This window comes from Eleutherodactylus coqui, chromosome 5, assembly GCF_035609145.1.
Source record: "Eleutherodactylus coqui strain aEleCoq1 chromosome 5, aEleCoq1.hap1, whole genome shotgun sequence".
In the NCBI taxonomy this organism is placed as follows: domain Eukaryota; kingdom Metazoa; phylum Chordata; class Amphibia; order Anura; family Eleutherodactylidae; genus Eleutherodactylus; species Eleutherodactylus coqui.
This window is the reverse complement of record NC_089841.1, coordinates 114,237,234-114,261,507: the sequence shown is the minus strand read 5'-3', so window position 1 is coordinate 114,261,507 and position 24,274 is coordinate 114,237,234. Positions and strand designations below refer to the sequence as shown.

The 24,274-nt window shown below is 39.7% G+C and overlaps 1 protein-coding gene across 3 annotated transcripts in view; it reads left to right on the top strand.

Annotated features, from left to right (window-relative positions):
• EFNA5 (ephrin A5) overlaps window positions 1-24,274 on the top strand; it is a 423,677-nt gene that overhangs the window by 373,284 nt on the left and 26,119 nt on the right. For 2 of the 3 annotated variants that reach the window (XM_066603041.1, XM_066603039.1), the window contains exons 4-5: window positions 17,968-18,033; window positions 18,422-18,502. In XM_066603041.1, coding sequence (XP_066459138.1) covers window positions 17,968-18,033; window positions 18,422-18,502 — 147 coding nt within the window. The remainder of the gene's footprint in view (window positions 1-17,967; window positions 18,034-18,421; window positions 18,503-24,274) is intronic. The other variant, XM_066603042.1, reaches the window with a different exon arrangement.

The following is a 24,274-nucleotide window of genomic DNA, read 5'->3' as shown; positions in this document are numbered from 1 at the left end:
TGCCCTATCCATTTCTGTGTTTTTTACATGACTTTGGTGATTTGCTAAGATTTTCACAAATGAAAACCTTAGCGGAGCACCAGTCATATACAAAAATGCTCGAGTCACCCATTGACTTCAATGGGGTTCGTTACTCGAAACGAACTCTCGAACATCACTGAAAGTTCGACTCGAGTAACGAGCACTCGAGCATTTTGGTGCTCGCTCATCTCTAAAAGTAATATTTATTCACATATGTTAATACTTTGTGAGGACTCATTTGGCCCTAATTTTTGGATACTCTCCGTGGCATTTCTACGATCTGATACACTTAAGCTGGTACTTCCTTCTATTCATCCTGCAAACGTCTAGCGAGTTCTCTCAAAGAAGATGCATCAGCTCGTCTACAATGGTGCAAGTAGCATTGTCCTCGGATAGTTGAGCAGTGTAAGAATGTTCTATGGAGTGATGAATCACTGTACTGTATCTTCAGATTAGATGGACATACTTGGGTGTGGAGGATGCCTAGGGAATGTTTTTTGCCTGAGTGTGTTGTGCCCAGAGTTAAGGTTCCATTGTGGTCTGGAAATGTTTTATGTGGCATTGTCTCGGCTCATTGGTTGTAGTGGCAAGAACCTTGAACATGTAGGTGTACCTTGATATTCTAGACAATATAGTGCTGCCGACAATGTGGCAATACTCTGGAAATGGTCAACAATACCTCCAACGAGACAATACACCATATCACAAATCAAATGCTGTTTTACGTTGATTTGAGGGTATGAGTGTTCCACAGTTGAACTGGCTTTCAGAGGGTCCTGACCTGAACTTTAGGCCCCCTGCACACGGGCGGAAATTCTATGGCGGGATTTCCCACAGAATTTCCGCCTCTGGACGCCTGCATAGGATTGCATTGCAAAATACAATCCTATGCAGACGGCCGCGATTTGACTGCGTGAAAATACACGCGGAAAACAAATCGCGGCATGCTTTATTTCTGTGCGGGTCTCGCAGAAGCCCGCACAGAAATGTCTCTCCCGGCGCCCCTGGCTCCGCTCTGCGCATGCGCCAGCTGGCCGGCAGCCGGCACATCAAAGAGCCGGAGCCACGGGAGAGGTGAGCGCCGCACTGGTCCCTGCAGGGGCTCAGGGCCTGCTGCGAGAATTCTCGCAGCGGGATCCGACCCGGCCGTCTGCAGGCTGCCATATTCAAAATCTTTGCTATAAACTGGAATCTTGAGTAATGAAATATAAACAGTGTCTTTTTCTTTGAGAGCATTCACTAGACCTTTGCAGGATGAATGGAGGGAAATACCAGCTGAAGTGTATCAGACGTTAGTAGAAAGTATGCCATGGAGAGTATCTTCAGGAGAGTATGCCATGGAGAGTGTCATCAGGGACAAAGGAGACCCTACTAAGTATTAACATTAGAGATGAGCGAGCGTACTCGGAAAAGCACTACTCGCTCGAGTAATTTGCTTTATCCGATTATCGCTGTGCTCGGGTCTGAAGAATCGGGTGCCGGTACGGAGCGGGGAGCTGCAGGGGAGAGCGGGGAGGAACGGAGGTAAGATCTTTCTCTCCCTCTCTCCCGCCCGCTCTGCCCCGCTCCCCGCTGCGAGTCACCTGTCAGCCGCAGCGGCACCCGAATCTTCAGACCCGAGTACAGCGATACTCGGATAAAGCACATTACTCGAGCGAGTAGTGCTTTTCCGAGTACGCTCGCTCATCTCTAATTAACATACATAAATAAATAAATACTACTTTTGACTCTGGCTCAGGTGTCTAATTACTTTCGGTAGGATAGTGTGTTATGAAGCTGTAGGCACTTTGTGTGCCGCAGTATAGTGTCTTGGTATTGCACCATATTCTCCATTGAAAGCAATATTTCTAGTTAAGAATATATCATAATATGACATATGATAAAACATCCCTCAATTTATGAGAAGAATACTAGGAGTTACAGTATGGGTTTATACAGAGGCGTAACTTGAAGCTCCCAGGCCCCGATGCAAAACCTGTAACAGGGCCCCCAACTATAATGCTTTATTCATAGTACAGATCTCCCTATATGGAGAAGAGAGGCCTTATGGGCCCCCTAAGGCTCCTGGGCCCGGGTGCAACCGCATCCCCTGCACCCTCTATAGTTACGCCAGTGGGTTTATATATTTCTATGGGTGACAACTAGGGATCTGTTTAACTCTATTCCGTAAAACATTTGAGTGCATGAGGCCTCAGCTCAGTATGCAGTACGTAAAAAGCTAAAAAAAAGTAAAAATACTGTAGGAATAATATTAAGTAAAATGCAGCTTCAAACAGTTCTCTGACCCACATTTGTCAATAAAAATATTACTAAGTATTTGTAGCTATTCAAAGAAGGAGCAATCTAATTGTACTTTACAGGCACAGTACAAAATGTATGAGATGACAACTATTTGTGAATTCAATTGCATTGACAATACTTTATGAATAATCCGGCTTTTCCTTTGAATATGAAAGCTATTTTTTAACCTAGAAAACAAACATCCCTTTCTATGGATTAGTAGTTCTGAGTTTCTTAACGGCGGACGTTTCATCAATAATTCTGCAGGAAGTTTATCCACAGAACCTAAGTGACTGAACTTTAGATTCAACAGTTAATCAATATTCTAATTCTTGGGAGCTTTGACATTACATAGATCAGAGATCACTAAACCTTTATACAGCTAATGTACTGTGTGTTGAAGATTCCGATATAAATTTAATAGAATCTAGAAATTTCTATCTACGTGTACAAACAACCTAATTTCTCCAGGGAGTAGGCGGCTGCTCATGTTTATTTTGTCACTTTGTTTATGATAAGAATCATACCCGACTCTGCCGGCACACTATCGCTCATTTTAGGAAACCGGTGAAATAAAGATTTGTGACTTGGGTATGATAGAATTCTGCTCTAAACTAACATGGGTGTCTGTAGTTTTTCCTTTAAACTGCAAACTCATGAGTAAATTATATGGCTCTGTTTTTTATCTTTGCAGATTTAATAGAAATAAATATGAAAAATAAACTAGAAAAAAAATGATTGCCACCATTCTTTCATCCATTATGTAGATCTATCCAACGTTGGTTCCATCCTATGTTGCCTGTAGATAGAAAATATGACTGCATGATAAGTAATGTGGGAATCAATGAAATACTGTATCTAAGCTATGTCATGTTTAACCCTTTCCAATGTACTGTCTGACATCTGAAGACTTTATGATTGAAGGCTGTACAGCTTCGATGTCAGAAGATGTCCGGCAGGGTATTCTTACTGTAGATTACTGGCCACTCTGTTGTTGGGGGCCTCTCCAGCATATACCATACTGCAGTACTTGCTCTAGCCAGCAGATGGCACCCTTGTAAAATGGCAGCAAGAGAAAGCCCCCTAGGAAACCCTGAATCCAAAATTGGATTGCAAAGGGTTAATATATCAACAAATATATAGTTAATTTGGACCTTTGGATGGGGTTACATATGCTGTGCCACATCATATCTATAGTCTCTGGTTGTTTCTAGCTTTTCCTATGGGCTATAATAGAATGCAATATCATGCACATTCTATTTTGTAGCAGATTGTAACTCTAGTCTTGTCCTATTGTTCTCAGTTTTGGTCAAGTGCTGTGATTGTACTATGTGGGGTTGGACATACACATCAGGGAAAAATCAGCCCATCCTGCCGCTTTCAGCAACCAACTATCGCATGTGTATGCCTCCTAACATCATCTATTGAATCAAATAAGAATCAGGCATGTTGTATTTCAACATCTGATCCTTTTGTCCTCCCTGGAAAAAAACCTTCACCAGAACTGTCTGGCATCGGCTTTACTCCCTCTGCCCATGGAAAACACACAAATGCTCAGCCAAACCAAGCGTTCACATGTATGGAGAAGTCAGGAAAAATAGCTGTTGGCCAAACAAGCATTCAGCTGACAGATATTGAAAGAGTAATGACACCTTTAGTTTTTGTTGGCATCCACCCTGTTTGTAGTTCTGCAGTCCAAGTCATGAACAGTTTCCCACTAAATCAGGATCCTAAATTGTATTTCTGTTACTATGGTGTCTATAGAAATGCATATAATCATGCGTGGATTTCTACCGGGCTGCAATGCACTGGAGGTTGTATGATTTGCACTCTACATTCTTCTTTTCCTGAGCTTTACTCATTAAAGGATGTTGTGTAGAACAGTTCTGCCAACTACGTCAAATCTAAGGGTTAATTATAACGGTGACTATACCTGCTCTCAAGTCTTATAGTCCTTTGGCAAGGACTTTCTTCTCACTCCAGTGAAACGAGTGCCGATCGACATACACGTCAACTGGTGCTCATTCCATTTTGTTTTAGCACGGTCTGAGAATCAGCATATGTAGATGAACAACTGCTAATATGATCGTTCATCCCCGTTGACTGGTTATACGTCTCTCTATTCCCACATGGAGATGTACGGCTGAATAGCAAGCATTTCTATACTGGCATGAACAAGCAGATCACCCGATGAATGAGCGTTTGCTTGATCGTCGACTTTTTGTTGGTCCCTTTACTTAACCTGATTGTTGAGCGAGCAAGAATTTTGAGGAGTGTTCAGGCCCGATTAGCCCATGTAGAAAGACAATTCGGTTGTCCATCTATTTTAGATAGCTGTCGACCAAATGCTCATGCGGTCAACAACTATTCTTCCTGACTAGAGTTGAGTGAACATACTCTGCTGAGCTTGATGCTTGTTCAAGTATTAGTGAAAAAAAAAAAAAAAAGCTCGGGACCCGGCGTCCCATATACAAAAATGCTTTAGTCTCCCATTGTAGTCAATGGGGTTCGTTACTCAAGTAGAGCTCTCGAATTTTACGGAAAGCTCGACTCGAATAACACGGACCAGAGCATTTGGGTGCTCGCTCATCTCTATTCCCGACCAACCCTTACACATGCACACTTGGCTTAACTCCGTATGCACGTGTAATAAATACAGAGAGGGAAGAAAGCCACTGCCACTTCTCCAAAAACAAAAAGATCTGGCAGTTGAAACCCAACTACCCGATTCTTATCTCCATCGACAGCTCCCATCGGGGGACAGTTGAGTGACCATCATAAATGCTAGCTGATCGGTCAGACCCACTGAAACCTGTAATCAGCTAAGCTAGATCTAACATATATGACCTACCATACATAGTACAATATTTACAGAACTATATACAGCATAAGACAACCTTGTTAGTCAGAAGAGCAACTAGTCATACCCCTCACCTACTCCGCATATCACACAATTTGCAAGATTCATCCTTCACAATTTTATATATATATATAGCTCATATCACTCACACCCTATTATACCGTCCTATATTATTGAATACATTATGCATATTTTGCATGATCAGGTAATTTTGCTGTAATAAGATCTTTTTATTTCTTTTTTTTTTAAGAATTGTAGCTTCGCAGCAGTTCACAAAGAGCTTCTGGTATCAAAGAGCTAAGCAGAGTATTTAATAGAGCTTGCTTGTAAGTGTTTTTGTTCCAGCAGAGCTGATAGATTCATCTCCATCTGTTCCATATTCATAACAAAGGAGCCGGCTTACAGGAGGGCTGACTTCCCTAGAGTAGAATAGAAATGATCTTTTCAACACACAATAAAAAGACTCACGCATGGTCACTTAAACTATGTCGAGAAAGCAGTAAGTGCTGAGGGCACTTCACCACTGCTTTCACCTATAGTCTACTATCGTCTCCGCACATACATTTCTTTGACATGCTGGAAGTCCTTTATGTGCTTTTTCGTCTATAGCAACATTTGGTATAGTGCTACTGAATTGCAGCTTTTAAAACGTAGGAAATTATGTGTAATTAAATGTCGCTTTCAAGACAAACCCACAAAAGTTATTTTTTTCTGCCCCATCTCCCTTTACTATTAAGCCATAAAACGGTTCCCCGTATCCTGCGCTGTTTCGTATCTCTACCTTTATAATCTGCAATTTCCGAAAGCTTCAATCGCCCATGCCAATTTTATGATGACTCCATATGTAGACGGTGAATAAAATTAAAACGCAGACTTTAGACCAAGTGGCTTCAATAAAGTGAAAAATGAGGCACGGCACATTCACGCAGAACTGAGCTCCAACGATTTCCACTAAAACCCGTTAAAGGAGCTATTGAATGTGTTCTTATTATATGTGTAATTGCACTCAACTAATGTTTCTAGTCTTCGTGCTATCACCATTGTGACTCCCTTTAATCGTGCTTCAATTGAAGCAGTACGTTATGCCGTGTCATATAATATGGCTTTAACTTGTAATTTCGCTGTCGCCAAATATCATTTGGGATTGTTTTAAATTTTGTAATTGTTATCTTAAATCTGTCGGCTCTCCTTTATTTGGTGATTATTACTATGTAGCATCTTTGCAATTCTATGCAAGAGACAAAAAGCTGCAATGAGATTCTTGTAGTCAAGCTTTGTTTTCGGCATGTACTAGTTAAAGCGAATGGAAATATGTGGTTCCACCTTTGGTCTGCTTTTCAGAGAATACTATGAAGTTACTTAAATCGCAAGTTCATAATATTAGGGATTGCTGGAATACCACTAATTAATTGCGGAGGAGAATGGGAAATTAGTGCAAGTCTGTAAATGAGACACTGACTGTAGACTCCATAAATTACCCTATTGGTTTCTATCGCTTCTGCTGCTAACTGAACTAATTCTGGGAGTAATGTTATCTTAGCAAGCTTTTTCTTGTATTTTCTGAAATGTAGCTTCAAGGTTGGATCTATACCTTAAAGGGTTTTCTTGCTTTCTACTGATGGGATTCGCTTCGATTTTTTGCAAGGAATAAGCGAACATAACATTGAGTGAAAATATAGCTCTGTGAATGGGCGCTTAGCCAGAGAGATTAGCAGAGGTGGAGTGTGCTGGCCTTGTGGGAAGCAGCGATTTTTCTACTTGTGGTAGACGGTTCATATCACAGGTGGTATACGTTCATTGTATCCTCTAGGTATAATGGCCCCACATATGTCAAAAGACTGTCCTTCTAGCATACACTTGGGCAGTAAATGTTGGTATAACTTTTTTTTTCATTGCATAAGGGCGAGCACCCACTGGCGTTTGCGTTTTCGCGGCGTTTTTCGCGGCGTTTTTCGCGCCGTTTTCGCGGCGTTTTTCGCGGCGTTTTCGCGGCGTTTTCGCGGCTTTTCCATTAATTTCCATGGAGAAAAATAAGGACACGTATGCAACTGACAGTTCCTATGTTAAAAACGCAAACGCAACGCAAAAAAAACGCCAGTGGACAGGAACACATGTTATCTCTATGCCTGTGCAGGAAAAACGCAAAACGCAAAACGCAAAACGCAGGTAAAAAAACGCCAGTGGGTGCTCGCCCTAAGTGATGTATAACTGTTTGGTACACTGTTGCATGTTTTTGATAACGTCTATTGTAGTGTGAACAAGCACCTTAGTGGTGGTAGTGACTTAAAATATTACATGTGACAATGTTAGTGGGCATGGGGAAGAAGACAGAGGTTATACAAGTATGTCACTTACATTAGCACACCCAATATTTTTGATGCAAAGACTTGCCAATCCAACAGTCTAAGAACAGCAATTTTCGGCAACTTGCAATTAACCTGTAACATTAGAGAAACAGATTTGTCATGTATCTAGGGGGGAATCTGCCATATTAATTAAAGTGGTTGTCTGATTGTATAGTATTGATGGCCTTCCCTCAGCATAGGTCATCGATAGTTAGTCAAGCCAGTGTGCTCGTGGACCAAGGCATTTTCTGCAGGAAGCAAACAGCTCAGTTTCTACTGCAGTGGGCCAGCTTGGTATTGCAGATCACGTTTCCATTCATTTCAATGGTAACTTGTTCTGCCATACTAAGCCAGGCCACCGCAGTGGGAACTAAGCTGTCTACTTCTTACAAAAATCAGCTCCATGCACAGGCACACCGGCCAAGAGAGCAGTTGATTGGTGGTGGTCCCTGGTGATAGACCCCCACTAATTTACTATTGATGACCTGTTCTGAGGATCATTGCAGTATCACCGCTGAAGGCAGTGAATGGCTGAGCGGCCATGTGTACAATGAATGGCACATAACTACTGCAGCTTCTTCTGGGACTTCAAGGAACCTGGGCTCTTGTACTGGATAGGAGGGGGTATCCTTTATTTTATCTCATTCTGTGCACATTTTAAATAATTTGGTTAATCTTTTGGCTGTGGCTATGAGCTTGTATAGATTTGCAATATAATTTATATCAGTTTCTGGTGTAAATGATAGTACATTTGTTGGGCCCTGGAAGTCTCCACCCCTTTAGTTAAGCCCCACCCATTTTTAAAAGTGTAACATTTTTGCATAAATCTGTCTCTTGCTAAAATGTTCACCTTTTTACACATCACAATACTGACACAAGGACTAGGATACATTTCCTTCGTGAAATTTAGGCATAAATCCTATTTAGTATATTTTTCAGGTTTAAATGATATTATAGTCAAAAATGTTAAAAATAAGTTAATTTACACCCAGATTATTATGTATAAGTGCAGGTCAAGCAAATGCCTTGTATCTGTTAGAGGTAATGAAAAGTCAATGATTGGAAGAAGTGGAAGACAGATGTATTGCTTGTTTTTTTGTAGACATTCCATCATGTTTTATTATCTGTGTGTCAGATTATCTATGTACTGTCATGTATTATTAGTGTTCTATCATAACTATTTTTGTTTTCCCTAATATATTACAAAGGGATAATCAGATTTCATTTTGTACCAGTCAAAACCAATACCGATTTGATTCATTGGAAAATAAATAATCTCATAGAGCTGGTGCATTATACAGTCGCCACCGAATAGCTAATACGTTTTCTGTTAACAACATGCTGTCATTGTCCCGACTGTGAGTTATAAGATTTGGGTATACAGAAGATAGCTGTAAGGTTTTATATGACCATTGATGCTTTTATGTTTATTGCAGAGCAATCGCACATAAGCCCGATTGTATAGGAAACCTAATGTATTCTCCTAGGATATTTAGAGGGGTTATACCAAAATTACAAGTTATACCTTAACCACAAGATAGGGGATAAACTTGTTGATTGGTGTGGGAATCACTGCTGAGATCCCCATCCATCATGACAACGGGGGTCCCGTGTCCTGCTCTTCTCATCACCCATAGTGATGTCACAGTAAATGGAGCGCTGGCTGAGCATGTGCGTTCGGCACTCCATTCATTTCAATGTGGCTGTTGGAATCTCTGCAGTCCCATTAAAATAAATTGAAGGGCAGTGCATTTGCACGATCGATGCTCCATTAATTGTCCTCCTCCCTGCAGAAGGTGCACAGGGAAAAGGATGGGGGAAACTGGACCTTTGTTCTTGGGATCGATGGGGGTCCCACTGGTGAGACCACCACCAATCCACAAGTTGTCCTCTATCCTGCGGACAGGAGATAACTTGTAATTTTGGTACAACTCCTTTATTGCTATTGTTTCATTACATATGGTTGTATTTGCCATTGAATATTGTGCTTAAGGTATGACCCTTTTGAAAGTGGTAGCAGAGCTTTCTACAATCTGTGTCCCCTAAATGGGCTGTGCCATGAAATTAAGTTATCCTCTAGCCACGGGATAGGGAAAAACTAACTAGCTAGCTTCGGTGGGATCGGACTGCTTGGATTCCCTACAGCCAATAGAACAGAGGTCCTCAAATGGAAGGGGATGGTTGCTCCTATACCACTGCTCCAGTTATTTCAATGGGACTGCCAAGGATAGTTGAGCGCTTGAACTTAGCTATCTCTGACAGTGATAATGTGCATGTGTAACTGACACTCAATTCATTCAGGGACACCCTAGATCCCTGTTCTCCCAAATGGTGGGGGTCTCAGTTGTCAGAACCCCAACAATCAGCTACCTATTTCCTATACTCTGGATAGTAAATAACTTAATTTAATTAGACAGCTCCCTATAATGTCCATGTCATTGTATGAATGAATGCAATGCTGGCAGTACAGAATTTGGAGTATTTTTGAAACCAGTGAGGTTTGGCGGCAAGTCATTCCAAGAAGATTTTACATTTTGGAAAACTTCCTTGAGCTCACCATATATGACTAAATATTTGATCCAAGACAATAATTGTGTCAGAAAATGTACTCTGTGTGGTCCAAATTACATTTTGATGATTTTCCTGATTCACGGGTCATTAAGATGCATTAATGAATTTATTCACCGGGTTTCAGACTCACTTTTAGCAAATTTATGAGAATAATAGGCCAATTAATTATTCCATTGCTCTCTATAGATGAGCATATGAGTGAATCAAACAAAACAGCCAAGCAGGCAAATCGATTCACTCAACCTGGTTGCATAGCTTAATTGTATCATATTTTTAAGGCAATCATCTTGTTGTAGATGAAAAAAAGCATTTATGTAGGCTTAGTGGGGTTGTCTGTAATATTTTAAAAATTGCCTAACAGCAGTAAATGGAATAGAATAAAAAGATAACGTTACAAACCTGTTAAATTCCCCACTGCTTTAGCACCGACACTTCTGTGGGCCCTGCTGATCTTTCTTTACTTTTCTGCAGTGATGTGCTATATTATGACGGCGCTACTTGCTCTGGGTTCTTCCAAGTCTCAGGTTTAATTCCAAGGTGACTTTACAACGTCTACCTCAGATCACATGATGCAACTGCTGGCCCATTCATGCTTTTTTTGGTTCCGAACTTTGAGGGTTGAACTTCTCTCTTCAGCTGTTTAGCTAATGAGCTGGTTGGGTTGATTGACAACTCAGCCAGCCAATCTGTAACTTTTTTTGAGTTGTTTAGCTGATGGGCTGGCTGGGATGATTAATAAACCAGTCAGCAACTTTTTTATCATGTATTAAGCAGCTCCTTCCTGCTGAGGGCTCCACTTATACTCCGTGTATCATACTCTCGTCAAGACTCACAGCATAGCTTTCTGTTGTCAGTTCTGTTCTCTCATTTGACCTGTTTTTGAAGGTTCTGTACTTTCCGCATATCTGTCTGCTGACAGTTGTTAATATTCTACGCTCTGCATCCAGTTCTTCTGTAGTCTCCGGTCTGGTTTCCTGGTTCAGTTCTCTGGTCCGATGACCTAGTCCCCCTTTGGTATTGGACCTTGTCACATGCAAGCAGTGGGGTCACCTTTTTCTGTACGTGTGTTTTGCTTCATGGAGTGTCCAGTCGGGGAGGCTCAGGGGGTTCCATTCTGATAAACATTTAGGTATTACCCCACATTAACTGCCCAGTCCTGTGTCTGGCATCTTCTAGTCCTCCATATACAGTTCTCCATACTGCTCTTTGTCAGCAGTCCTGGACAGACGTGACACATATATCCATGTGAACATTATAGCCAATCACTGGCCTCAAGAGACTCATGCCAGACCTTACATGTCTGTATCATCACTGAGGCCAGTGAGAGGTTGCAGCATTCATAATGGATGTAGGATATAATATAGCGTTAGCAAAGTAAACAAAAGGACCAGTGAGGATCACCAGAGTGGTCAATTAATTGCTTAGAGAAGCAATTAATAGAGGTATATTGGTTACTTTGTATTATATCACTTTTACTCTTATTAACCAATTTTTCAACCATCTAAAACATTTCGGGCAACCCCTTTAATAAAATTATTCCGTTTGTTACTTTAATTGATATATTATGTGTTCTTTATTTGTATACTGTATCACTGTGCACAGACAATATCCACTGACAGAAGTTCCTAAACCTAGTCTAAGTGAAACTATTCAGACATTCTATGAAAGGAATAACATATGCCATGTAAACCACTCCGTTAGAACTTCATCAAAGAGATCCAGTGCAAGAGTAGGAAATGGCCAACAACTCCCGGTAGAAAAGAAAAAGTGACCTTTTACTCGTTTAACAAAGTCTTTCTCGCAGAGCTTGTTATAAGCTAAAATACCTCACAAGATTGGTGAATAAAAGGTTACAGGCATACAGAGGTAGAGTAAGGTATTAAAGAAGTCTTCGGGTGTTGTATTATAGCTCCGCACAACCTTTGAGTTGTACAAAGCCATAATATAACCATGTACTCGAGGCCGAGTATCAAGTATTATTAGAAATTTGCCAAGAAACTTTTCAATATGTCTGAAATTATTCTTTGGTTTGGAAAAAAAAATAATAATTGCAATTTTCGTATCTAGATTTTGGCTCTAAGAAGCTTTCTTATTTAAAGATTCATTGAATATTTACTTCTGCATATTGTGGCATTAGTACAAGGCCTGTTTGCTTTTTCTTGATCTGCATAGCAAACAGGAAAGAATGAAAGGATGTAAAACTGAAAGGTCAAACTATTATTGTGGTGAGGTGGGAATGTAGGTGTTCTTTGTAGGTCCGGGTTCTATATGAATATTGCCATACTTTTTATCATTATACTTACACCTTGATCATTTAGTGATATTAGAAGTATTCAATGTAAACACATATGCCTTCATTTGCTCGTTATATGTTTATGCCTTATGCATACAAATAATAGAAAAATGTCAAATACGCTGATAGACAACTACCGTATACACATTCACATGTTCAACTGCCCTTATGTATATAAACCTTCAGCCCTAACTATGAATAATGACATTCCTGAAAATACCAAATGTGATGAGATCTGTACCATAAGTAATGATATCTCAATAAATACCTTCCACTAAGTGTCAATAAAGTGGTTTTCAGTGTAAAAAACTCCCGAGATATAATATATATTTGTCCACAGTTAACATCGGCAGAAGTATGGGTGCTGGGAGACATGATGATGTCCTTATTTCTTTATTTTCTTTTTATATGACCTCAACATGTTTCATAGCGTTATACAGAGATTGTCATTGTTCCAATCAGTCCCTTACAATCTAAGATTGCTATTACATGAGCGCTGTTAATACTTGTGTAATAGAGATAATTGCTGGCTGGACCTGCATTACAGGTTCGGCCCGGCAATTGTCAGGAAAATGTGAGTATTAGTGTCAGCTACTGGTGCTTGTGTAATGGAAGCCTTAGATATACACGCTAAGACTGATTTCATAGGAAGCCCATCAGTATGTTTTTGTAATCAAACTGGAGTACCCAGAGGAACATACCAAACTTAATGAAAATGTTGTCCTAGGTGGATTTGAACCCAGGGCATGGTATCAGTCCCAACCACTGAGCCGCAATGCTTGTCTTAGCAATAGACTTTCAACCATTAAATTCATTGAGTTTTCATAGCTGGGCATTTCTTGCTATTGCAAATTATGGAAATTTATGGCTAGAAGAAACCAGCCATTTACCAAATGTTAAGAGAATGTTTTTTTTAAGCGCCCAGACTCCATTTGATGATATCTTCTGACATTTGTTATACTGAGAACTTCTATGAATAAAAGGGCTCTGAAATAATAATGTTTTTTTATATGGAGACCTGGTTTTATTATTACCAAACTGTTTCTCTAAACTTGGGAAACATTTTAATGGTTAAGGGCTCAGTCACATGGGCACATCAGCACCCGTACACTGGCGCCGATGCGCCTGTGTGACTGACAGTTAGAAGACGGCCGTACCTGAAGACGGCCGTCTCTCTCCAGTGCTGATGAAAGAACACATGACTGGCAATGAAGCCGGTCACATGTTCTTCCTCCCGGCGCTTGAAGAGAGATGTCCATCTTCAGGTACGGCCGTCTGCTGGCTGCAGTAACGCGGGCGCCGATGCGCCTGTGTGACTGAGCCCTAAAAGGGTTTTCCAAGTTATTTAAAATGAGGGACAGGGCAAAAAATACTTAAAAGAAGGCAAAACTAAGTTTTAATTACCACTCTAATACTCTGCCAATTCAGTGATTCCACACTCATCCTCACTGCTGATCTTTCTTTAGTTGACTGCAGCGGTGATGTGTCTATACACACATGACGGCTGCAGGCAATCACTAACCTAGAATCATAGAATGGTAGAGACTGAAATGATATCCTGGGACATCGGGTTCAACTCCCTGCTCAACGCAGGAAAATTGGCCTTGAGCCAGTGCTGGACCAGCAGGGGATAGGAGTAATGAATATAACTCAGTTTTTCTTATTTTTAATCATTTCCTGCCCTCTTCCATTTTTTAAATAAATTGGAAATCTAATAAATATTGTTTTGTTTGTTTGGCTAGAGCTATTAAAAAAAGCCTCTTTATTTTTTCATATGTCTAGAATTCTTACTGCATTCATAATGTTCTTGATTATGGCAATCTTTAAGAAGTATCACCGGGTGATAGCTAGGCTTTCCTTTTTCAGAGCAAAAATTTGGTCTGCTATCTAAGCCTTCTATCAAAATAGACAAACCAAGGAATGATGGTGTTACAGCACTGTCAGTGACATCATCGCCGGACCCAATGATGTACCTGCTGGCGCATGCACTTTGTCATTTGGAGCTGGATGCCTTGGGAGAAACATCTCTCCTCAATGGTTATACTGATAGGCTGGCTGAGTTGTCATTTGTCGTAGCCTATCAGGTATGTATTTTAGGGTATTTATTCTGGTGCCTCTATGTAGAGGACGCCGGTAATACTTTTGTATAAAGGTCTTTTTCAGATGTCTGGTGGTTCTGAGTGTTTGTTACCGTATTTTTTTTTTGTGTATGACTTTTGGACTTCTGACTTTGACTTTTTGCTCTCTCTTCTGATATTGACTATTCTTTCTTTTGGTATCCGACCTCAGATTTGTTTTTTGGCTACTCTTCTGACCTTTCCCTTTGGCACTGCATTTTGGTCTGTTAGTAGTCATTTTTGCTGTATTCCCTTATCTCTTATAATACCCAAGGACTTTAGGGAATACAGTTAGGCTCCTGTCCTACAGTAAGGCTACTGTCCTACAGTTAGGCCCTGAAAAAGGAAAGCCTAGCTATCACCCGGTGATACTTCTAAAAGAGTGCTATAATCAAGAACATTATGAATGCAATAAGAATTCTAGACATATGAAAAAGCAAATAGGCTTTTTTTTAAAGCTCTAGCCAAACAAACAAAACAATATTTATTAGATTTCCAAGTTATTTAAAAATTGGGAGAGGGCAGGAAATGATTAAAAATAAGAAAAACTAAGTTATATTCACTACTCCTATCCCCTGCTGGTCCAGCACTGCAGTATATGGCTCAAGGCCAATTTTCCTGCATTGAGCAGGGAGTTGAACCCGATGACCATGGAGGTCCCTTCCAACTCTACCATTCTATGATTCTAGGTTAGTGATTGCCTGCAGCTGGTCATGTGGGTATAGAGACATCACCGCTGCAGTCAACTAAAGAAAGACTAGCGGTGAGGATGAGTGCCGAATCACTGAATTGGCAGAGCATTAGAGTGAGGATTATAACTTAGTTTTGTCTTGTTTAACCATTTTTTGTCCTCTCCCTCATTTTAAATAACTTGGAAAACCCTTTTAACTGCTAAAATGTGTTTCTCAACTCCCCTTTTTGGAACGGGTACCCCTCTTCCCTTACTAGTCCAGTTCGGGGAGAGCTAGGGAAAGTTCCCAGACTTCCCTTCTGTATCTTTCTCTATCTCTTGTACATCTAGTACCCTCTTATCTCTTGGGTTGTCACAAGTCATTTGATATGTCCTTTGTTCAGTTGCTTTGAAAGGACTGAACAGACGTGACAAGTGGCTCGTTGGCACCCTGCTGGCACACAGCTTCCATAGCACATGCATCGGTGTCCCTCAGCTGCACCCCTGCCTGAACATTTTAAATCCTTTCCGAAGATGAAGCATAAACCTTGCGTACAAGTGGTTATATGGTTAGAAGTGTTTGTGGACTGAAGCACAGTTGACTCATCATGCAGATTATATTTGTCCCAGTCACTTGTTTTCCTGTAGAGTAAGTTGTTTTTTATGTCAAACTGAAAAAAAGCTGTGCGTGAAATGAATTGACACACAGGATGTGTTGATTATTATATTGTGCCAAGTAATTCCTTTTCTCATCTCACTTCTAAAGACACTTCTGGATATAAAGCTGATACATCAGAACACAACGTTATCAGGGACTAGGAGGAATCAAAATGAGAGTAAAGCTCTTAGTGGCAAATTTCATTTAGAACAGCTATTCCACAAACACTTAATATAAACCGTAGTGGATAGCTTCCTTATGTTACTTTGTTTACCCACAGTCTAAATGTTGCAAGTTCAACTTGGACCCTTTGATACTAAAAGAGTTACATTTTATATATGGGTTGTCTGCCTGGGGAAGTCCTTCTCAGAGACATCACAACTCCTCCCTCTGTAGTCAGGGAGTCCCAGCCATAAGCAGTTGGGGAAATCCGAATACTAATGTTGTTTGCAAAGACAAGAAACCATATGAAGGTATCTGCACAAATAATGGAACTTTTCTGCAACAAAATCCGCACCAAAATCTGTAGATGACTTCGTTGCGCAGTTTGATGCAGAAATTCGCTGCAGAATTTATCAATTGCATCGTAATGAATTAAATCTGCACTGAAAATCCATCACTTTTCAGATCCACAGCGTGACTATTTTCCGCTGTGGATTTATTCTACTGTTTGTTAAAATCCCATTCACTTACAGTTTACTGAGATTTGTTGCAGGATTTCGGAGCACATTCTACAGCCGAAATTCTACAACAATGCCACTGTGTGTGAACTCACCCTAATAGCTATGGTATTGTAATCGGTGCCCTCATATGCCATTAGTGTTTATAATGGCAGTCTCTAGACTTGACAACTGCATTGAGGTGGTAAGTACAACTTAATCAAAAAATGGACGTTTCAACAGTAAAATAGGCAAGACCTGAACTGCTATAGAAAAGTGAATGAATGGAAGAAAGTACCTGCTTATGTTTCCAAGAAACAATGTCTCTCTTGTCCATTGACTATATCAAGTTAGCAAAACTAAGCTGTAATACCAGACACAGCCCATGGATAAGTGGGGCTCTGTTTCTGGAAAATAGAGCATTTCTTCTAATCCTGGACAGCCAATCTCATCTGTGCAATATTTCAGTGCACACTAGGGAACTTTGCTCAAACACAAACCACTGGTCACCACTGACTTTGGACTATCCAAAATTATACCATCTGTTACCATCAGCCAACTCCTTTCATGATACTAATTATAATTGAAGCTACATGTCTGTCAAAACCTCAATCCAACATGTTGAGTATTTTTCTTGTACTCATACTTATGTTAAAGAAATCTGCAATAATGAACTGCCCATAACTTTCTGTGCCACTGTTGTCATCCACTCTTATCAATACTAATTTGTTTCATCTATTAACCCTTTCCAATCCACTGTCTGACGTCTGAAGACATTCTAATTGAAGGTTGTACAGCTCCGATGTCGGAAGATGTCCGACAGGGTATTCTTACTGTATATTACTGGCCGCTCTGTTGTCGGGGGGCCTCTCCAGCATGTCCCATTTTGCAGTACTGGCTCTAGCCAGCAGATGGCACCATTGTATAATGGCAGAAAGAGAATGCCCCCTAGGAAACCCTGAATCCAAAATGGGATTGCAAAGGGTTAACAAACCTGCGCAGAGCTCTATCTGCATTTTGGCATTGCAAATAAAGGGACTGTCATTTTTAATGGAAATCAGACCAAATCAACAATGAAAGGGTATTTGTTTACTACTCTGCCATCCAAAATTACTTCATCCAGCTTTAGAATACCATGATGTGTAAAATTATATAAAACAGTCATTATGGGACCTCAGCAAATGATTGATGAAAAAGTATACATTTTAGGATGTAGGCTTGGGTATTTGATTGAGAGAGGTAGCTTCACACCGCTTGTGTGGAAGTAGATGGTGTGAGGCATAAAATTCATTGTAGATGCTATGGTGATGATGAGTGAGTGTGAGGCAAATATGCCCCATTATCTGTAGCAGCATTTTAATGTGGAGTGGCTCAGTCGGTAAATGCACTTCTATAAATGCTACAAAATGTAAAACGATTTACTTAAAATCATTTTTAAGGAACTTTTTTCAGAAAATATTAATGAAAAATGTGTTGTTTTTTTTGTCCTTCAGCTTCAGCAATCCCAGATAATGGAAGAAGATCCTGCTTAAAACTTAAAGTCTACGTACGGCCACAAAGTAAGTGTTTTCCATCTGCTTCAATGGGTGGCCACAAATGCATGTTACAATGTGTGCTACAATTAAGAGCCTTCAAGTTTTTATTGTTAAACCCTGTGTGATACCTCAACATCTGTTGTTTATTTTGCATTATAATTTCTAATCATTCATCATTGAGCATTATTAAACACATGTCACTTGCTAACTTGTTGTTTCGGAAATGTTGTATATGTGTAGTTTATAGAAAGAAAATCAAAATTTGGCATTTGAAAAGATGCCCCGTAATCAAAGTGAAAAAAAAAATTATTAAAAGCAAAAAGAATCAATAAAAAGAGATAAAGAAACAAAAGTGATGGAGTTTAAAAGATCTCACTAACATATTTGGCTATTATCTCTATTTCTATTATAGACAGCTGTATGAAAACTATAGGTGTTCATGACCCTGTTTTCGATGTTAACGGCAAAGTAGAAAATTCATTAGAACCAGCAGGTTAGTATGCTTAGACAATATCTTTTAACCAATTTATCCTTCCCTTTGGTCTCTCTTATTTCCAGCCTTGCATGTCTTGCATGATGTCGATGCTATTGCTGTCATGGTAAACCTCATTTCCTTAGAGTGCTATGCAGTGCATGAAAGACACTACTGTGTTTCCTGAATGTCTATGCTGCTGTTGGTAAACATAATCTTATTGCAAGTCCTGTCTGTGTATGTCTTCTTGCATGCTGATGCATCGCGTCCCTCCAACTGTTTTTTGTATGTCTTTTGACCAACGTCTTGTTAATCTTATGTGTCTAATGAATCGATGATGTGTGTTGTATTGATCCACATAAATCTAACGCATGACTAAATATACCCTGCTCACACCCCTTTTTTGTAACCTCCTCAAAACCTGTCTACATTTGTGTCAATTTCTGTACTTCTCATTATGATTAAACAATCTAGCAACATAACACTTTCTGGCTTAAACATATCATTTAGTGGCAGTGCCCACTATTCAGATTTTCAGAGTAGACGCATCCTGGTTTCACTAAACAATAAGACACATTTTAATGTAAAACTCCATCATTGTTTACTTGTTTCTAACCATCAATGTTTCATGATAGGGAAATTCTATGTATTTTGTACTCTGTGTAATTTTCATGAATTTAGAACAATAATTATTTGGTTACACATATAATAGATTGTAGCACTAGGTCGTCACACTTTTTATTTACAGTTGTTTGCGCTCAGTAATTAATCTCAAGTAGAGACTCATCAAGTTAGGCCAAAATAGCTTTCTTTTAGCACTGAGCTGTAACCATCAGACTATATGATTAGTGTTTTGTGTAGAAAAGCCTTTATTCAGTCTCCTATTAGGATATGTATACAGAAGGGCCCCTGACACCTAATGATATTTATAAACATTTGATAATTTGAATGGTCAACACAATGCTTAAAGGGAGTTTTTGGAGGTTTTCAAAAAGTTCCTAAGGTCAGGGAATGGGTAAAAGTAAAAACAGTCCCCTCCCCCTTTAAAATGGTTGTACCAGGATCACAAGTTATCCCTTATGCACAGGATAGGGGATAACTTGCTGATCATTGGGGGTCTCACCACTAAGATCCCCACAGATCATGAGAATAGGGGACCCATCTTCCCCTTTGCCTATCACTTGGGACACGCTACTCCATCCAGAGTGACTTCTTAATGAATGTAGTGCTGGCCAAGCATGCATGGCCGCTGCTCCATTCATTTCAGTAAGGCTGACAGAAACACACAAGTGCTTGCTACTCGGCTATCTCTAGCAGTTCCATTGAAAATTAATGGAGTGGCAGCACGTTCCATTTAGTCTCCTCCTCAATGCAGACAGTGAAGAGAACAATGTACATGGATTAGTGGGGGTGTCAGTAATAAGATCCACACCGGTTGGCAAGTTATTCTCTATCCTGTAGATAGAGGATAACTTATGATCTTGCTACAACCTCTTTAAATGCCCCTCTTACCCAGTCTAACAGAACTGCTCTGCTCTCCGGCACTCTGTTCCTGGAAGCTCCCATGGTGATTAGCTTATGACTACTGTCGCAAATCACTGGCCTCAGTGTTGATGTGTGCATGAATAGCAAATGTCAAATGAGACCAGTTATTGGCTGCAGCAATCACATGAATGATGATCAACACATGACTGCCGCAGGAGCTTCTAGGACTGGAGCGCTGGGGATCAGAGTGGCTGCACTGGACTGGTACAAGACATTTAATGAGTAAGTACTGCTTGGTTGTTGTTGTTTTTTTACAGGAAAATATAATATTAAATGCTCACCGTTCCTTCATACTAAACTAGTAACCAGCCAGAGCCTTTCCAAAGCAAGGTCCTGCTGTGAGGCCAGCAGCAAATAATCCAGAAATGAGAAAATACCAGACCAGCATCTAAAAGAATCTTCTCCTTTATTTATATATTCGTGAAAACACTATGATAAAAAGTATCCGCACATAACTTTATGCCCCCGCAGCATACGTGTTTCAAAGCTTTAAGGCTTCTTGATCACAGCATGATGGGGAAAATCATCAGAGTTCCATTAAAAACCCCATTTCAACAAGGTGTAACGTCTGTTAGTAAGTGTATAGCAGAACACTTCTGAAACTGATGTAGATACAACTCATGTTTTTAGCGGAACTGTGATGTTTTTGTCCACCGTGCTATGATCAAGAAGCCTTAAAGCTTTGAAACGCGTATGCTGTGGGGGCATACAGTTACATGATACATTTTATCATATTGTTTTGTAATGGATATATAAATAAAGGAGAAGATTCTGTTAGAAGCTGGCCTGGTATTTTTTCCTTTCTAGTTTTTTTTTTTTAACATTAGCTCATTTTCTGGCTTTTAGAACTTTTTGAAAACTCTTGGAAAACCCCTTTAATGAGGAAAACTCCACCACCAATCATCAATTTAAAAAGGAATGCATAGTTAAAATCTAGACAGTTTCTCTTTATGTCGAAAACTCAAATTCTCCTGATGCATTTTGGGAGAGCAGATGACAAATACACAATTAGTGCTCAGAAGTCTGTTCTAAAGGGCAAGCAGCAGAATTTTAACTACTAGATTTGAATAGAGAAAAAATACATTAAAAAATGTTACTAAACTTTTTTGTTGTAGATTTAAATATTGTTAAAGGCAGAACTGCTACCCAATTTTGCTTGTAGCTTTACAAAATGAGCATTTAAACAGCAGTTTCCCTGGTGATAGCACTTGATCATGAAGATTCCCAGGGCCAGCCCTGATCAGCTCACATCTGAAAAAAACTTTTATTTCAAAAGGGGTTGTCTAAGGTCACACCAAAACAGGATCAATATATTTTATGCATTTACACACAGAGATATTTTGAAGTGGCAGCGGACGCATTTCACAAGTTGTTTCTATTATAGAAAAATAAAACTCAGCTACTCTTCCTAAGACTAGTTGCGCATCAACGTACTGTAACACGGCCGTAATAGTGATCCTTAATATGATATGTCACAGATTATATGCCACTGAATGTCCTCATATTGTCACTAGTATTTGATCTGTATTTTCCTCCATATAGTCTGTCGTTGGTTTTATTGTCTACTAGGCATTCCGTATTTGCCCAATATAAAATATTACCCATGACAGTAAAAACGGAGGTACATACAGATCAAATACTGGTGACATACAGAGACTATATTGTGCGTATTTTTCACACAGTGCTGACAAAAGCAGATCATTCTGTGTTTTGAAAACACAAATACACTTATTTAAATAGATACATGGATTTACGTTAGTTCGTATTACAGTGCGCAAAACAGCGGCCAAATACGGAAGAAGGAGTGTCAGAATCCTCTTGTATTTTCTTTTTATTGGATCATTATTCAGGGATGCTCCTGAATATTTTGTTTTATCTTTTACTAGTGAACAGATATTAATAGATAGGTAAGAAGACAGATAGATTATTAGGTTATTAATGATAATAATAATCTTTTTTTTATATGGCCCCAACATATTCCGCAGCACTTTAAAAATCAGAAGTAACATACACAAAATAAGATAGAACATACAGTATTAAAGCAACGCACAGCTTCAGCAATAGAGGACAGGGCCCTGCTCGCCATAAAGGAGTATAGGCATATGGTACTATTCATATATACATAAAGCTGTGTGAGTGTATAAACAAATCAGAGATGCAATGGGGTGTATAATGCAGTGAGGAGAATGGCATCAGGTTTCCAATGGGGAGTGTAGAAAGACGCTACATGGATGAATGGGTAGATGGATGGATCACGCAATTTGAGAATATGGCATGCCTCCCCAAAAAGATGTACTGTATATTCCGGCGTATAAGACGACATTTTAACCCTAAAAAATCTGCTCTGCAGTCCGGGGTCATCTTATACGCCGGGTATACAGTTGTCTGGAAAAAAAATAGAATACTCACCCCCTGCGGCGCTGCTGCAGGCTGTCTCTCCCCCGTGCATGCCGGCAGAGCATTGCTTTCTGCAAGCGGGGCTTGAAATCCCCGCCTCCAGAAAGCTAATGCTCTGATTAGCTAACTCAGGCGGCGTCAGCCAATGAAAGCTTGTGCTGCGTTAGCCAATCACAGCCATTCAATGACATCATTGAATGGCTGTGATTGGCTAACTAAGGCAGCATCAGCCAGTGAAAGCTGGCGCTGCGTTAGCCAATCACAGCCATTCAATGATATTGAATGGCTGTGATTGGCTAACGCAGCGCCAGCTTTCATTGGGTGACGCCGCCTGAGTTAGCCAATCAGAGCATTAGCTTTCTGGAGGCGGGGCATTCAAGCCCCGCTTGCAGAAAGCAATACTCTGCCAGCGTGCACGGGGGAGCGAGATCCTGCAGCAGCACCGCCGGAGGTGAGTATTCATTTTTTTTCCATGCTGTATTCCCGGCATATAAGACGAAAAGTCGGGGGTCGTCTTATACACCCCGTCGTCTTATATGCTGGAATATACGGTACTTTTAGGGCATGCGTAAAGCTGTGGGCATTCAGAAGTAACCTGATTGTCTAGGGTAATGCATTCCAGAAAACTGGTGCAGCTCTGAAAAAATTTTCAAGACAGAATTGGGAAGTTTGGATTAATAGGGAATTTAGTCTAAGGTCTTTATTGAAGGGAATACCGATCAGTATTGAGTTGCAGTAATCAGGCCAAGAGTGGGTAAGGGCAACAATAAGAGTTTTTGATGTCTCCATATATGGATTCTGGAGATGTTTTTGAGCTGCTGGTAAAAGAACAAGCCAGAAATTGAATTTGGTAAGTGAAGGAAAAATCTGAGTCAAATATGACCTCAAGACTACGGGCGTGCTGCCGAAGAGTTATGGTGGTACCACGGACTGAGATGGAAATATCAGGCTTAGGTTGGGTAGTAGATGGAGGAAACACAAGAAGTTTTGTATTTGAGTGATAGATAGATAGATAGATAGATAGATAGATAGATAGATATGAGATAGATAGATATGAGATAGATAGATAGATAGATAGATAGATAGATAGATAGATAGATAGATAGATAGATAGATATGAGATAGATATGAGATAGATAGATAGATATTAGATAGATAGATGATAGATAGATATGAGATAGATAGATAGATAGATATGAGATAGATAGATAGATATGAGATAGATAGATAGATAAATAGATAGATAATAGATAGATAGATAGATAGATAGATAGATAGATAGATAGATAGATAGATAGATAGATTTAATGAATGGAAAAATGAACTGATCGCACATTATATATTTATAGCAATGATTACATTTTAACTGATATTATATTCTCATACTGTCGCTCTATCATTAGTACAGAAATGTTAAACATACGCAACATTTTGTATTCTTGATTTTAGCATTACGATTTCTCGAGAAATATGGCGCATAGAAGTCAACAGCTTTCTTTACACATAAAAATACACTGACTTTCATTACATTGTGGAGAATTCGGTAAACAACACACATATAAGCAAATGGCTCTGTCATCAGACGCGGCTGTATTCTAAATATAACCGTATGCACTTGTGAAGAAGATATAGTGTGCCAGAATTCCCCTAGTATTCATAGCCCATCTGTCCTTTCTCTGGTGATGATCAACAATAGTAGAAAATAGAAGGAACACATATATTATTATGTGGTTCTTTTTACTTCCTAGGTAATCAGAGGAACCTGTGTTGTTAGGATTACAGAATTTTCCCCGAGGATATATTCAAAATGGCTTCTGGACCTTATTTATGTCTGACAAATGTCCCATCTGT